This window comes from Capra hircus, chromosome 24 (genome assembly GCF_001704415.2).
Source record: "Capra hircus breed San Clemente chromosome 24, ASM170441v1, whole genome shotgun sequence".
In the NCBI taxonomy this organism is placed as follows: domain Eukaryota; kingdom Metazoa; phylum Chordata; class Mammalia; order Artiodactyla; family Bovidae; genus Capra; species Capra hircus.
Genome location: NC_030831.1, coordinates 50,043,338 through 50,059,896, shown reverse-complemented (window position 1 = coordinate 50,059,896; position 16,559 = coordinate 50,043,338). Strand labels below are relative to the sequence as shown.

At 40.5% G+C, this 16,559-nt stretch overlaps 1 protein-coding gene across 1 annotated transcript in view; it reads left to right on the top strand.

Annotated features, from left to right (window-relative positions):
* MBD1 (methyl-CpG binding domain protein 1) overlaps positions 1 to 15,490 on the top strand; it is a 61,753-nt gene extending 46,263 nt beyond the window's left edge. Inside the window, exons 22-24 of the mRNA XM_013974366.2 lie at positions 6,985 to 7,201; positions 9,427 to 9,529; positions 13,488 to 15,490. Of these exons, the coding sequence (XP_013829820.2) occupies positions 6,985 to 7,201; positions 9,427 to 9,529; positions 13,488 to 13,716 (549 nt within the window). The 3' untranslated portion in view covers positions 13,717 to 15,490. The remainder of the gene's footprint in view (positions 1 to 6,984; positions 7,202 to 9,426; positions 9,530 to 13,487) is intronic.

Below are 16,559 nucleotides of genomic sequence, written 5' to 3'. Positions count from 1 at the left end.
ATGGTGAAGAACATCAACTCCCTTTCTGTGGCAGGAAATTGGTTGTAAGGGGTTCCCCAAGCTGCTAGAGGGACTGGCATGAGTGTGCCACTAGCTGCACCTTGCTGTCAGTGAGCAAAGGCCTGGGCGTGGGGGAAAATTACATTTTCCTGTTGTTTGGAAAGACCCTTGACATCAGATTTAGTCCTTTTCTGAAGGTGCCATTTCTATTTTAACAGTAAGGCCTCAGTGGCTTTATTGAACCTCTGCTGGGTTGAATCCCCAAAATGTGGAAGAGCATGGCCTTGTACTTTGAGGGGATTCTCTGTAGGGAGAATTATCTGGACTGGGGGTCAATTGGAGCCTCTTCAAGACTGGAGATGAAATCTAGGTCATCTGGGTTGCTCTATTCAAAGAAGTGATAGATTCATTGGACAAAACCTGTCTTACAGAGAGGGAGTCAGGCCTCATCTAGTATTTCCCACTGGCTTTGAGTCTTTGTAGTAATAACCGCAGTAGAGGGTAAGCTCAGCAGACTGAGCAACTTCACTTTCACTTTTCACTTTCATGCATTGGAGAAGGAAATGGCAACCCACTCCAGTGTTCTTGCCTGGAGTATCCCAGGGGCGGCAGAGCCTGGTGGGCTGCCGTCTATGGGGTTGCACAGAGTCGGACATGACTGAAGCGACTTAGCAGCAACAGCAGCAAGCCTTAAGAATCCTAGTAAACAGGGGAAGGTATTCTCTTTCTGTAACTTTAGGATGGTACCTTTGGGTTTGGACTCTTCCTAGTCACTGGACTGGAGAAGGAAATGACAACCCACTCCAGTATTCTTGCCTGGAGAATTCCATGGACAGAGGAGCCTGGCGGGCTACAGTCCACGGGGTTGCAAGAGTCAGACACGACTGAGTGACTTTCACTACTACTACTACTGCTACTAGTCACTGGAAACCTTGATTATGGTATTTCACTTTTCCTGCATGGAAGACTAGAGGTTGCCCAGGCCTGATCCCTCAGATGAGTGAAGCTCTGATAAAACCCCAGCGGGTTAATCTTTGGTCAAATACTTTCCCCTGAGGGCAAACCTCATTAAGAAGAATAGAATGCTCTAGTGTATTTCAGAATAGTACATTTTCCCCTCCGCTTGCCATACACATGAAGGGATTTTTCTCAGATATTTACTGTGAGAAACTGGTAGAACTCCAGAAGGTAATATTCACGAAAGTTGTGGGGTCCTCCTGGGCCACTGGGTCCCCTTAGAGTTTTTAACTCAGAATTGTCCACACTTCACCTTCCAACCAGCCTCATTTTGTTTTCAATTTGCATTTCAATAATAGCTAATGATGTTGACCAACTTTTAATATGCTTGCTTGTATCCTCTTCAATGAAATATCTTCTGATATCTTTTGCCCAGTTTTCTAATTGAATTGTTTATTTCTCTCTTTCTTTTCCTTCCTCCCTTCCTCTGTTCCTTTCTTTCTTACTATTTTTGTTGTTCAGCTTTTTGTTCTCAATTGGATCATCTTATTTTACTCAACAGCTTCATTAAGGTATCATTCATAAAACATACAATTCATCCATCTAAAATGTACATTTCAATGGATTTTAGTGCCCCCATCACCACAGTTGATTTTAGAATGTTTTTTGTTATCCCACTTTCTCTCTTCCTCTTCACCCCTAGACCAGAGCAACTACTAATAGCCTTCCTATTTCTATTGATTTCTTATTCTGGACTTTCATATGAATGAAATTATATATTATGGGATCTTTTGACTGGGTTCTTTCACTTCAGTTCAGTTCAGTTGCTCAGTCATGTCTGACTCTTTGCAGCCCTGTGGACTACAGCACACCAGGTTTCTTGCCTTCAATCTTTCCCAGCATCAGGGTCTTTTCTAACGAGTCAGTTCTTTGCATCAAGTGGCCAAAGTATTGGAGTTTCAGCTTCAGCTTCAGTCCTTCCAGTGAATATTCAGGACTTATTTCCTTTAGGATTGACTGGTTTGATCTCTTTGCTGTCTAAGAGACTCTCAAGAGTCTTCTCCAACACCACAGTTGAAAAGCATCAATTCTTCAGTGTTCAGCTTTCTTTATAGTCCAACTCTCACATCCATAATGTTTTTTAAGGTTTATCCATGTTGTAGACTATATGAGTTGGAAAAGGCAATGGCACCCTACTCCAGTACCTGGAAAATCCCATGGATGGAGGAGCCTGGTAGGCTGCAGTCCACGGCGTTGCTAAGAGTCGGACTCCGCTGAGCGACTTCACTTTGACTTTTCACTTTCATGCATTGTAGAAGGAAATGGCAACCCACTCCAGTATTCTTGCCTAGAGAATCCCAGGGATGGGGGAGCCTGGTGGACTGCCGTCTATGGGGTCGCACAGAGTCAGACACGGCTGAAGTGACTTAGCAGCAGTAGCAGCAGCAGACTATATGACTGAATAATATCTCATTGTATGGATATATCATATTTTGTTTATATGTTTGTCCTTCATTGACATTTGATTTGTGTCTACATTGTTGCTGTTTTGAATAATGTTAACATGAGCATTCATATGTGAATTTCTCTGGGCATATATTTTTGTTTCTCTTGTGCATATACCAAGGAGTAGAATTACTGACTCTATGTTTAAGCCTGTGAATAATCTACAAATTGTTTTCCAAAGTGGCTTCACTGTTTTACATTCTCATACCCTCCTCCCACCAACCCCCCTCCACCCGGCCCGCCCCGGAGGCGGCCCCGGCACCCGGGGCTGGGGACCCCGGCCCAGGCCACAACCGGGGACTGCCGACGAGCGCCCTCGGCGTCCGTCCCTCCGTCCACCCGCCCCAGAGTGGGGCGGGGGATGCCGGGCGGCGAGGACACGGCGACCGGCCCGCGGGGGGCAAGACCGGGGACCCGACCCGTGCTCGGGCGAGCGCACCGGAGCGGGGGCGCGGCGGGGATCACGGTTGCTACCCCTCGTCCAGGACGCGGCGGCGGCGGCGGCGAAACGGGCGACGGATCGCGGCCGCGGCGCGCCCGGGAAGCGAGACGAGAGCTGACTGAGGCGGACGGACAGACGGAGAGGGGCACCGACGGGGTGCGGCCACGCGAGGCCAGCGCCATGGAACCGGCGGCGGAGGTGGGGAGGGCGCGCGCCGCCGCGAGGGGAGCGGCTCAAAGCGACCCGGGGGAGGGGACGCGAGTCGGCCGCCAGGGCCCACCGCGGGATCTCACCGCCAGAGGCCCTACCGCGCAGGGGCGGTCCCGCGGCACCACTCGGGACGACAGACTGGCACCCCCCACCCTCACGGGGCATACTGGAGTGGGTTGCCATTTCCTTCGCCGGGGGAACTTCCCTACCTGGGGATCGAACCTAGGTCTCCCACACATTGCATGCAGACGCTTTACCCTCTGAGCCACTAGGGAACCCTAGCAAATTTGGAAAACTCAGCAGTGGCCACAGGACTGGAAGGCAATGCCAAAGAATGCTCAAACTACCGCACAATTGCGCTCATCTCACACGCTAGTAAAGTAATGCTCAAAATTCTTCAAACCAGGCTTCAGCAATACGTGAACCGTGAACTTCCTGATGTTCAAGCTGCTTTTAGAAAAGGCAGAGGAACCAGAGATCAAATTGCCAACATCCGCTGGGTCATGGAAAAAGCAAGAGAGTTCCAGAAGAACATCTATTTCTGCTTTATTGACTATGCCAAAGCCTTTGACTGTGTGGATCACAATAAACTGTGGAAAATCCTGAAAGAGATGGGAATACCAGACTACCTAACCTGCCTCTTGAGAAATCTGTATGGAGGCCAGGAAGCAACAGTTAGAACTGGACATGGAGCAACAGACTGGTTCCAAATAGGAAAAGGAGTACGTCAAGGCTGTATATTGTCACCCTGCTTATTTAACTTATATGCAGAGTACATCATGAGAAACGCTGAACTGGAAGAAACACAAGCTGGAATAAAGATTGCTGGGAGAAATATCAATCACCTCAGATATGCAGATAACACCACCCTCATGGCAGAAAGTGAAGAGGAACTCAAAAGCCTCTTGATGAAAGTGAAAGAGGAGAGTGAAAAAGTTGGCTTAAAGCTCAACATTCAGAAAACGATCATGGCATCTGGTCCCATCACTTCATGGGAAATAGATGGGGAAACAGTGGAAACAGTGTCAGACTTCATTTTTTGGGGCTCCAAAATCACTGCAGATGGTGACTGCAGCCATGAAATTAAAAGACACTTACTTCTTGGAAGGAAAGTTATGACCAACCTAGATAGCGTATTCAAAAGCAGAGACCTTACTTTGCCAACAAAGGTCTGTCTAGTCAAGGCTATGGTTTTTTCAGTAGTCACGTATGGATGTGAGAGTTGGACTGTGAAGAAGGCTGAGTGCCAAAGAATTGATGCTTTGAACTGTGGTGTTGGAGAAGACTCTTGAGAGTCCCTTGGACTGTAAGGAGATCCAACCAGTCCATTCTGAAGGAGATCAACCCTGGGATTTCTTTGGAAGGAATGATGCTAAAGCTGAAACTCCAATACTTTGGCCACCTCATGCAACGAGTTGACTCATTGGAGAAGACTCTGATGCTGGGAGGGATTGGGAGCAGGAGGAGAAGTGGATGACAGAGGATGAAATGGCTGGATGGCATCACTGACTCGATGGACGCGAGTCTGAGTGAACTCCGGGAGTTGGTGATGGACAGGGAGGCCTGGCATGCTGCAATTCATGGGGTTACAAAGAGTCGGACACGACTGAGCAACTGAACTGAACTGAACTGAACTGAACACTTAGAAGAGTTCTGATTTTTCCACATGCTTGTTAACATTTGTTGTGTGTCTTTTTTACTTTAACCATCCTAGTTTGTCTGAAGTGGTATGTCACTGTGGTTTTCATTTGCATTTCTCTAATGACTAATGATGTTGAGCCTTTTTTTCTGTGCATGTTGGCCATCTGTATATCTTCCTTGGACTAATCTATCTAAAGGTTGCTGAAGTCTTAAGAAGTCTTCAAGTTATTTGCCTAGTTTTCGATTGGGTTGTCTTTTTATTATTGAGTTGTAGGAGTTCTTTATATGTCCTAGATACAAATCCTTTATCACATAGTGTTAGTGTTAATCACTCAGTCGTGCCCAACTCTTTGCAACCCCATGGACTGCAGCCCACCAGGCTCCTCTGTCCATGGGATTTTCCAGGCAAGGATAATGGAGTGACTTATCACATAAGTCATCTGTAAATATTTTTCTCATTCTGTGGGTGTCCCTTGAAGTACAAAAGTTTTAAATTTTGATGAAGTAAAATTTATCTGTATTTCCTGTTGTTGCTTATGCTTTTGGTGTCCTATCTAATAAAACACTTTTCTTACACCCAAGGTCTTGAAGATATCCTATGTTTTCTTCTTAAAGTCTTATAGTTTTAGCTCTTACATTTAGGCCTTTGATCCATTTTGAGTTAACTTTTGTATGTGGTATGAGGTAGAGGCCCAACTTCATTCTTTGGCATGTAGATATCCAATTTTCCCAGCACCATTTGTTGAAGAGAGAATTTTTCCTCTATTGAATTGTCTTGGAACTCTTGTCAAAAATCAATTGACAATAAACATGAGAATTTATTTTGGACTCCTAGTTCTATTTCATTAATCTATATGTCTCAATGACTATAGCTTTGTAGTAAGTTCAAAATCAGGAAATGTGAATTTTCCAACTTTGTTCTTCTTTTTCAAGTTGTTTTGGCTGTTCTGGCTCGCTTGTATTTCCATATGAATTTAGGATCAGTTTGTTGATTTCTGCAAAGAAATCAATTGGCATTTCTATAGGAAATATTTTGAATTTATAGACCAGTTTGGGAACAGTTGCCATTTTAACAATATTGTCTTCTGACCCATGAACATAGGATGTCTTTCCATTTATTTAGGTCTTCTTTAATTTTTTCCAGCAATGCTTCTTAGTTTTCAGAGTATAAGGTTTGTACTTTTTGTTAAATTATTCCCCAAAGTATGAAGCTATGTATACAAGCCATTCTGAGGGTGCAGCTACACTCTCAGACCTTGCTAGGTTCTGAGAGTTCTACCTCAGATCTATGATATTCTCCAGAGAGATCATATCAGAGGTTGGATGGAATAACACAAGTATACTACCATGAAAGACAGAAGCCACCTGAAAATGACTGTATTATAAAGCCAGTCTGGGGCCTGAGCTGCACATTCAACTCACCTAGGGAACTTAAAAGCTATCCATTGGAAAGGAATCCCTAGGTGTGAGACTTAGCCCTTAGTACTTTTTAAAGCTTCCTAGGTGATTCCAAAGTGTAGCTAAGATTGAGATTTGCTGATGTATCATTTTCTAGTCAGAGACAGTGCTATAATAATAGTGACATATTTTGTTTGTCATGCTAACACTTTATTTACCTAAATTTAAACAAATGAAAATAAAGTTGTATAACTGAAAATTATTTGAGAACTTCTTTGAGGAACGCTTTGAGAAAGTGTTTGCATTATTACTATTTTAACTATTCAAAATGTGTTATAAAATATTTCAAACAGATGCAAAAATAGTACAATGAATCCCCATGGTTCCATTACCTAGCTTCAACAACCAGTAGCCAATGGCCATTCCTGTTTTATCTATTCCTCCCACCCATTCCCCACAGTCATTCTGAATATTTTTAGAAAGCGAAAGTGAAGTTGCTCAGTCGTGTCCTACTCTTTGTGACCCCATGGACGGTAGCCTATCAGGCTCTTCCTTCCATGGGATTTTCCAGGCAAGAATACTGCAGTGGATTGCCATTTCCTTCTCCAGGAGATCTTCCTGAGATGATGTATTATTTTTAGGGTTTACTTTTAAGTAAACACTTTAATTGAATACTTAAAAAGTAAACCCTAAAAATAATACATCATCTGTCAATGTTTTGGTATGTAATTCTAAGGAATTATGGTTCTAAAAGATTTTAAAACTTATGCTCCCTAGTATTATCATACCTAAAAGTTTTAATAACATGAGGTAATTTTTATTTTATGTAGGAGGATATGAGAAGAGAACAGAAGATATATTATCAATACTTGGCACAGCAGCATGAGGAAGAAAAAGCTCAGGAGAAAGAATTGGATAGAATGTTAGAGAAAGAGAAGGAAAAGAAGTTTGCTGAGAAGGACAAGGAGCTGAGACTTGAAAAGGAGGCAAGAAAACAACTTTTGAATGAGGTCATGTGTACAAGAAAACTTCAAGTTCAAGAAAAGTGTAAGGAAATGGATTACAATTATATTATACTTGGGCCTAATTCAATTTAAGTAGCAACCTCAGTATTTATTAAATAGATACTATGTATGAAATAGTGACTTCCCTGGTAAAGTGTCTGCCTACAATGCGGGAGACCCGGGTTTTATCCCTGGATGGAAGATCTCTTGGAGAAGGAAATGGCAACCCACTCCAGTATTCTTGCCTGGAAAACCCCATGGGTGGAGGAGCCTGTTAGGCTATAGTCCATGGGGTCGCAAAGAGTCGGACACGACTGAGCCACTTCACATCATCACATCACATGTATGAAATACCATGAGGCATGTAGAAGGGATTAAGGCAAGATCCCTGCTTTGTGGACCTTACCTAATTGAATACTTAAATATCTCTTGGCAAGTGTCTCCATACGCCTGCACCTGCATACCTTTTGCTTGGGTAGTTTTCTCTCCCTATGATGCTTTTGATCTTGAGAAAATCCTGGACATGCTTCAAGCCCAGCTCAAATGTCACATTCCTTGAGAGGCCCCCTCTGTTCCCCTATTCATGATAAACCTTCTTTCTCTTATTCATAAAAGAATTTTCTTTCTGGGATTCTCATAATTTCTTGCTCACATCTCTGTCTTAGGACACCACTGAATTCCCTCAAACTGTGCTTGCTCACAAAAGGAAATAATCACTGAGAAGATTTCCACCATTCTTTGTCCAGATGGACACATTTACTAGTAGGATACCACTGGACTTGACACTAGTTGTCTTTGTAAGAGAAAGCTCATCTTGGTTCCATTGATTAATTCTCCACTCCAGGAATTATAACATCAGTTGAAAATTGTTAAGCTAGTGTTAGATTGAGTTTTAAGAAATGAGAAGAAAGCTTCTACACTGGAAAGATTTCTGTATTCCACCATGATAAATGTTTTGGCATACATTGAGAAAACATGGAAAATTTAAGTATTTGGAACCACTTATAGGCAATGGCAACCCACTCCAGTACTTTTGCCTGGAAAATCCCATGGATGGGGGAGCCTGGTGGGCTGCCGTCTATGGGGTCGCACAGAGTCAGACATGACTGAGGAGACGTAGCAGCAGCAGCAGCAGCATAAACAAGGAAGTAAAAATCAACCATAATTCACCACCCAGGAATAGCTATTGTTCACAGCTTCCTGCATTTCCTTCCAGTATTTTTACTATGTATATAATTTCCTCTCACAAATTAGTATCTTGTTGTATATATTGTTTTACAGCCCGCATTTCCCACTTATCATAACATTTTTCCAGGTCATTTTTCTTCAGTTTTAAAATCTGTAATGCTGGCTAGAAAGCCATTATAAAAATGGACCATAATTTATTTTACCTAAACACAACCAATGCACCTTCAACTTGTTTTGAAATTTTTCTTGCTGTTGTAGCATTGTGGGTTACTGTCTCTGTACATAGTGTTTTTGGCTCATATAAAATCAAGATAAATTCCTGTAAATGGATTTGGAGGCCAAAGATAAATGCATTTCAGATGTATATTGCCTGGTTTATTTATTTATTTATTCCTTTGTGAACTCTGTTTTCTTTGTCAATCTTTTTCTACTGGATTGGTTAGGTTTTTCTTATTTAGTTTATAAAAGCCTTATATACTGCTTTTCCAGTAGTTTTTTTTTTTTTGTAACATAGAAACTCTCCTATTAACATGAATGGTAACAGAACTGTTTGTCCTCAAGAAGAGAAAGGTAAGAAGTATTCTCACAGTGGTAATCCGCTATGCAAAAGGCTGCTCATAGACTTCAGTAGCAAATGATTAAGAGAAAAGCTCTGAAGATTATAGCGCATAGGAGCCTAAGGCCTCTTCCCTCCTTAATGGAGATGACTGCGCGTGCTCAGCCACTCAGTCGTGTCTGACTCTTCGCACCCCATGGACTGTGTCCTGCTAGGCTCCTCCGTCCATGGAATTTTCCAGGCAAGAATACTGGAGTGGGTTGCCCTTTCCTACTCCTGAGGATCTTCCCAGAGATTGAACCCATGTCTCTTGTGTCTCCTTCATTGGCAGACAGGTTCTTTACCACTATGCCACCTGGTAAACCCCAATGGGGATGACTATTTCTACCTTATTGAACTCAGATCCAAGCCAGTGATTCTAAGCTCTGCCTTTCTAAAGACAATATGGCATTGATGCCCAGATGATGCTGGCAAGTCTTTTATGAAAAAAGTCATTTAGCAAAAATTACTTTTGTCTTTCTTAGTGCAACGGAAAGCAAAAGAACAGGAAGAACGTACTATGGAACAGGAACGTATAAATGAAGGTCTTAGAGAGCTTAACTGTGAAGAGAGGGAGAATTTTACAAGGTATGGTTTTGTTTTCTTCATAATTATTAACTACCTAAAAAGGGAGATTTTTAGCATAAAGGACAATGTGCCATAATTCATGTATTATTAATATTATTTTACATCAGTATTTTCGGGTCGGCCAAAAAGTTCCTTTAGTTTTAAAGTAAAAATAAAAGACACATTTTTAATTTTCACTAAGAACTTTATTAAACTACATATCCACTGTTTTGTTCCACTACCTTCTGCCATTTTTTAGGCAACTTCATAATTCCGTCTTCCCAAAACTTTTTATCTTTTTGAACAAAGAACTATTCTAGGTGACTTTTACAGTCTTCCAGGGAATTGAAATCTCTTACACTGAGAGAATTTTGTAGAGACTGAAATAAATAGAAATCTGAAGGTACAGTGCCTGGTGAATATGGTGGATGAATCAGAACTTCCCAGCCAAGGTGTAGCCATTGTTGCCTGGTCATCAAAGAAACATGCAGTTGTGTATTATCCTGATGGAAGATTATGTGTTTTCAACAGAAAACACATAATTCCAGGTACTTTTTGTCGAGAGTGCTGCTTTCAGTTAGTCTAACTGGGAGTAGTACTTGTGAGAATTAATTTGGTTTTCCAAGAGGAACTCACAGGACTCCCTTCCAATCCCACCACATATACAACATCATCTTTCTTTGGATGAAGACCAGCCTTTGGTGTTGGGGGTGGTTCATTTTGCTTGCCCCATGATCTGTTCCATTTCATAATATTGTATGGAACACTTTTCATCACCTGTCACAATTTGTTTTAAAAACAGAATGCTTTTATACATTAAAGTAAAGAATTGCATACAGAAATACAGTCAGAGAGGGTTGTTTTTTTTTTTTTTTGCTTAACTTATGTTAAGCAAAACATCAAAGTGATTAATATAGCCAAGCTGGTGCAAATGATTTTCAGCACTTGATTTGGATATTTGGAGTATGTTGGCTATCTCGTGGTGTAATGTTGATTGGTATAACACTGGTATAACATTGATTGTTCTCAATGTCTCGGTTTGATTGCTGTCAACTTCAACTTGTCTGCCTGACTGTAGAGCATCATCTAGAGAGAAATCTCCAGCACAAAACTTAACCACTTTTGATGCATTCTATCAATCACAGCACCTTCTCCATACACTGCACAAATCTTTTTTTGCATTTCAGTTGTGTTTTTACCTTTCTTGAAGTAAACATAATATGCCAAAAATATTGCTTTTTTCTTCCATCTTCAATATTAAAATGGCTATACAAAAATTCACTGAATTTGATAATTTTTTTAATGCACACTGATATGACAACCATCACAATGCAATCTAACAAAATTGTTTTGAATGAAGTTAGAGATAACTAACTGCTACTAGAGCCATCTGAAGGAAAAAAACAAATGAATCTTTTGGCCAACGCAACCTGTAGACCATCTGTCCCAAAAGCTCAATTCAGTTTATAAAATTTCATATAAAACATAAACACCTAGTTCAAAAGAAAAAAAATAAGCACCAACCATTTTAGTAAAATTCAACTCTATTGCCATTATATAGATTCTGATTACAGACATTAAGTGTTAAACTGGACAAACATCTTAAAATATATTAGACACAATTTTTGTAAAATAGGCACCAACCCTAAATTGTAATAAGATTTTTTTTCCTCATGAAATAAATCCTGAAATATAATGTGACCTAATTCAGTTCAGTCGCTCAGTTGTGTCCGACTCTTTGCAACTCCATGAATCGCAGCACACCAGGCCTCTCTGTCCATCACCAACTCCCGGAGTGCACTCAAACTTACGTCCATCGAGTCAGTGATGCCATCCAGCCATCTCATCCTTGGTTGTCCTCTTCTCCTCCTGCCCCCAATCCCTCCCAGCATCAGAGTCTTTTCCAATGAGTCAACTCTTTGCATGAGGTGGCCAAAGTACAGGAGTTTCAGCTTTAACATCACTCCTTCCCAAGAACACCCAGGACTGATCTCCTTCAGAATGGACTGGTTGATCTCCTTGCAGTCCAAGGGACTCTCAAGAGTCTTCTCCAACACCACAGTTCAAAAGCAGCAGTTCTTCGGGCACTAACATCTGGCCTTCTGCTCCTTGTTCTGCTCTGGAGGTCATTCCTTCTCACGTTTGAAAAGCCTTTTGTTGGAGATGTGAGGGGAACTTTATAGCAGCTCTCTTCCCTACCCAACTTCTGAATCAACTAAGAAAATAAAAAAAAGAGTGAGCAGAAAGTATTATAATTACTACAATTACCAATTGGTGTGTAACAAAACACCCCAAAATTTGTGGTTTAAAGCGAGTTTTGATGATGTCTCATGCTTCTGTTATTGATAAGGCTCAGCTGGGTGGTTCTTGCTTGGGATCTCATGTGGTTCAAGCCAGTTCTGGTTGGGGCTACATTCATCTGAAGGCTCAGCTAGAATGGACACTTAAGATACCTATCCTTACAGCTGGTAGTGTGTGCTGACTGTGCTTGGAGATCTCATTTGGTATTAGCCAGAACACCTACACGTGCCCTCTCCATGCATCTTCGGCTTCTCATGGACTGGTGTCTTGTTCTGAGAGGAAGAGTACCAATAGCAAGCATTCCAGGAGACAAAACGAGGAAGCTGCCAGGCCATTAAGGACTACGCTTAGGGCTGGTTTAACACCACTTCCGTCGCACAGGGCCCATCTGCCTTCAATGGAATGGAGAAACGCTCCGTTTCCTGGTAGAGGTTCACATTGCAAAGAGTGTACGGTAGGCAGGATAGCACTGTGGCCATCTCTGAAAATAGAATCTGCCACAGAGGCATAGGCATGCTGTAATATTTATTTCTGATAAAATTTGGTAATAATATGGTTTACAGATTATAAAATGATAAAACTGCTGTGGAAAGCAATATGAAATTTCCTCAGAAAAATTACAACTAGAACCACCATATGATCTAGCAGTCTCACTTCTGGGTATCTATCCAAAATAAATGAAAGCAGGACCTTAAAGAGTTGTTTGCATATTCATGTTCATAGCACCACTGTTCATAATAGCCAAGAGGTGGAAATAGCCCAGATGTCCATTAACAGATGAATGGATAAATTAAGTGTGGTAGGTACATGCAGTGAAATATGATTCATACTTTAAAAAGGGAGGGAATCCTCTCAGATGCTACAGCATGAGTGAGCCTTGAGGGCATGCGAAGTGAAATCAGCTGGTCACAAAGAGACAAATGCTGTATGATTTTACTTACCTGAGGTACCTAGAGTAGTCAGATTCTTAAAGATAGCAAGTAGAATGGTGGTTACCGAAGGCCAGGGGGAAGGGTCAAGGAAAGAGTTGTTTAATAGGTATAAAGTTTCAGATCTGCAAGATGAAAAAGTCCTGGAGATCTGTTTCACAATAATGTGAATATACTTAACACAACTGAGCTGTTCACTTAGAAATGGTTAAGATGGTAAATTACATGTCTTTTACCACAAGGGAAAAAAATCACTATAAAATTTTAAATGTAGCTAACATATAGAGGAAGTCATCTAGTTAATACTAAACAGAATGAGGTGGACTTACCAATCCAGTCGCCAGCAGTACCAAACCACTGGAAGCCCCGCTGCAAGGAGAACATGCCGCCTTTTGATAGAAAGCAGAAAAGAAACAGGCAGAGCAGCCTGTTCCATTTTACCAATAGGTGTCACTTCTTGGAGGGGAGTGCAGGGGTGGGGGTGATGCAGAGAGGCCAAGGGCTCTCAGTAAATCTTTTGAATGGGAAAGAGACATTCCCTCACTAAAATCAATCATTTGTTCTAAGACTGTCTTAATTATTATTGTGAGATAACACAGTATTGAATTTTTCATCTTTCTTCCCCACTCACCCTGATTTTAATGTAGCTTTACTTGACTTTGAAAATCACATTTTAATTGTAATGCCCTATATAAATCCAAATGCTTACTTTGATAATTTTATATACTTTGATATTTCTAACATGTTAGACGCTGCAGTTTAGCTCAGGAGTACAGGAAGCAACTTCAGATGCAGATATGCTCCCAGCAGCAGGCCCGGGAAGCAGAAAAGGAAGAGGAGCGCCGAGAGTTTGAAGCGGGGATAGCAGCAGAAAAGAACTTCCAGGACAAGATCCAGGAGATCCTGTCCACCCACCCAGTGGTGCCCCGAAACATCCATCCCATGCGAAGGGCATGTCCTACTAAGCTTCCGCCATAGTTGCGTAAGCACCAACCTATTTTTTCTTAGTCTTTTGCTATTTTAAAATAGAGTATGTCTCTTTTAACTCATGGATAAATTGTTCTTTTATTCTCTGAGTTTCCATAATTATATGCCAGGAAATTTTCTTCTTTCAAATTAAACTGCTCCTTTCGTAGACTGACAAATCTGAATGACCCACTTCCTGTGATGATGAATGATCCACACAGTTAATAGTCCTGACTTTCCTCCATGCCTCCCTTTCTTGTTCATTTATTAGTAGCTTCACTTTCTTTCATCCATCTGCCCATACGCCCATTTCCTCTTGCTTCCATTCTCTTCTCTCCTGTGGACATAGTTCTCTCCCTCTGTGTTTATGCCCTTGTGTAGTCCCCTTCCACCCTGAATCTTGGGCACTATATGAAAAATATGTGCATTTACTGGTTAAAAAAAAACGAAGGTAGAAGTCAACATGGTCATATTCCTAACGCTCAGCATTATCATTATTTCCACTTCTCTGAGTTCCCTCCCAGGCTTTGTTATATGGATTCTCATTTTTGTTTTGTAAATACATTGCCGTGTTGCTTCACCTACCATATTTACAAATGGATGCATAATAGTCTACTGGGTTTGTGTATTATGATTTATTAAACAATGGACTTTGAGTTTGTTTCAAATTTGTCTCTATAGCAAATTACTCTATAAAAACATTCATTTGAATTATTTCCTTAGAATCAATCACTTCCCAGGTGTGGGGTTTCTGGGTCAAAGGGGATTAACATTTACATACTTTTACTTCCAAGTATCATATTTACAAAAGCAGTTTTTAGAGTTGTAGACTCTTTTAGGGAAATGTTTTCAGGGTCAATTGATATATTCCCTGACGTAAAAATGTCTTTAAGCAAATTGTTTGCTGGAATTTCTGAGAGGTTTTTTGCTTTAACCTTTCTACCCATTTATCACTCTTACCTCAGCTCTGGGAGTCTACCTTCTCTGGATCCCTTCAAGCCCCCTTGAAAGTAAATCTCTAATCCGAAAGTAGTTAATCTCTAATCCAAAAGTAGGAGTCTTGGCCAGGAAAAAAAAAAAAAGGAAAAAAAGAGGACTATCCTTTAAGTTTTGTTGAAAATTGTTATAAGGGTGTATTTCCAGACACACTACTCTGTTCCATTAATTTATTTGTCTATTCTCATACCAACACAACACTGTGATAATTATCGTAGCCTTAAATAAGGCTTGAAATTGGTAATGTAGCATACAAATTGTTCTCCCCCCCGTCCAGTTTTTGTCTATTGTAGATTCTTTAAATATCCATATAATTGTTAGGATCATTTTGTCAGTTTCTACAAAGATGCCTACTGAGATTTAGAAAGAGATGGCATTTACTCTATAGATCAGTTTGGGGAGAACTCCCATCTGAACAATAATGAGCTTTCCAACCCATGAAGAAGGTCAACCTTGTCGTTCACTTAGGTCATCTTTAAATTTTAAGCAATGTTTTATAGTTTTCAGTGTGCAGGCCTTGTGCTTCTCTTATTAAACTTGTTCCTAAGTATTGCTAAGTAATGCTGTTGTGAACAGAATTGTTTTCTTAATTTCATTTTTGGATTATTCATTATTACCATGTAGCAATATAATTGATTTTTATATATTGAGCTAGTATCCTGTGACTTTTCTAAATTTACTCATTAATTCTAGTAGTTTGTTTTTTGTGTTTTGTTTGTTTGTTTTAGATTCTATAGGATTTCTATATTCAGGATCATGGCATTTGAAAATAAAGACTGTTTATTTTTTTTCCAGTCTGGATACCTGCTGTTTCTTCTTCTTGCCTTACTGTACCAGTTAGTGCAATATCAAGTATGATATTGAATAGAAGTGGAAAGAATAGACATTCTTGACTTGTTCCCAGTTTTAATGGAAAACACTCAACTCATTTCTTCACCATTAAGTATTATGTTATCTGTAGGTTTTTCTTAGATTCTTTTTACCGGGATGAAGTTATTCCCTTCTCTTCCTATTTTATTGAGAGTTTATAAATAAAGAGGTATTGGATTTTAGCAAATGCCTTTTTCTGTGCCTGTTAAGTTGAACATGTGATTTTTGTTCTTTGTCCTATTAATATGGTATATTACATTAATTTATTTTCAGATATTAACTAACCTTGCATATCTGGGATAAATGCCACTTGTCATTTTTTTTTAATGAGTTGCTGCATTTCATTTGCTTTTTTTTTTTTTTTCTTGCCACTATGGTTTGTTGTGTGTCTTTGATCTAGGTCTATTGTGATGCCTTGTCTGGGTCTGGTGTCAAGATATTATTGGCCATGTGAAATGAGTTGGAGAGTATTCCCTCTTATTTTCTGAATGAGTTTGTGAAGAATTGCCACTATTTCTTCCTCAAATGTTGGATGGAATTCACCAAGGATGCCACCTAGGCTTTCTCTACAGGGTTTATTTTTTATTGCTAATTACTAGTTTTACTCACTTAGGTCAATCAGATGTTCTTTTCTTCTTGAGTCAGTTATGGTAATTTGTATTTTTCTACAAATTTGTCCACTTCATCTGTCTAATTTAAACATATATAAAAAGTGAAAGTGAAAGTCACTCCATCATGTCCAACTCTTTGCAACCCCATGGACTGTACAGTCCATGAAATTCTCCAGGCCAGAATATTGGAGTGAGTAGCCTTTTCCTTCTCCAAGGGATCTTCCAAACCAGGGATCAAACCCAGGCAGATTCTTTACCACCTGAGCCACCAGGGAAGCCTTTAAATACACATAATAGTTAAACACATGTAAACCCACATGCTGCTGCTGCTGCTGCTAAGTTGCTTCAGTCATGTCCGACTCTGTGCGACCCCATAGA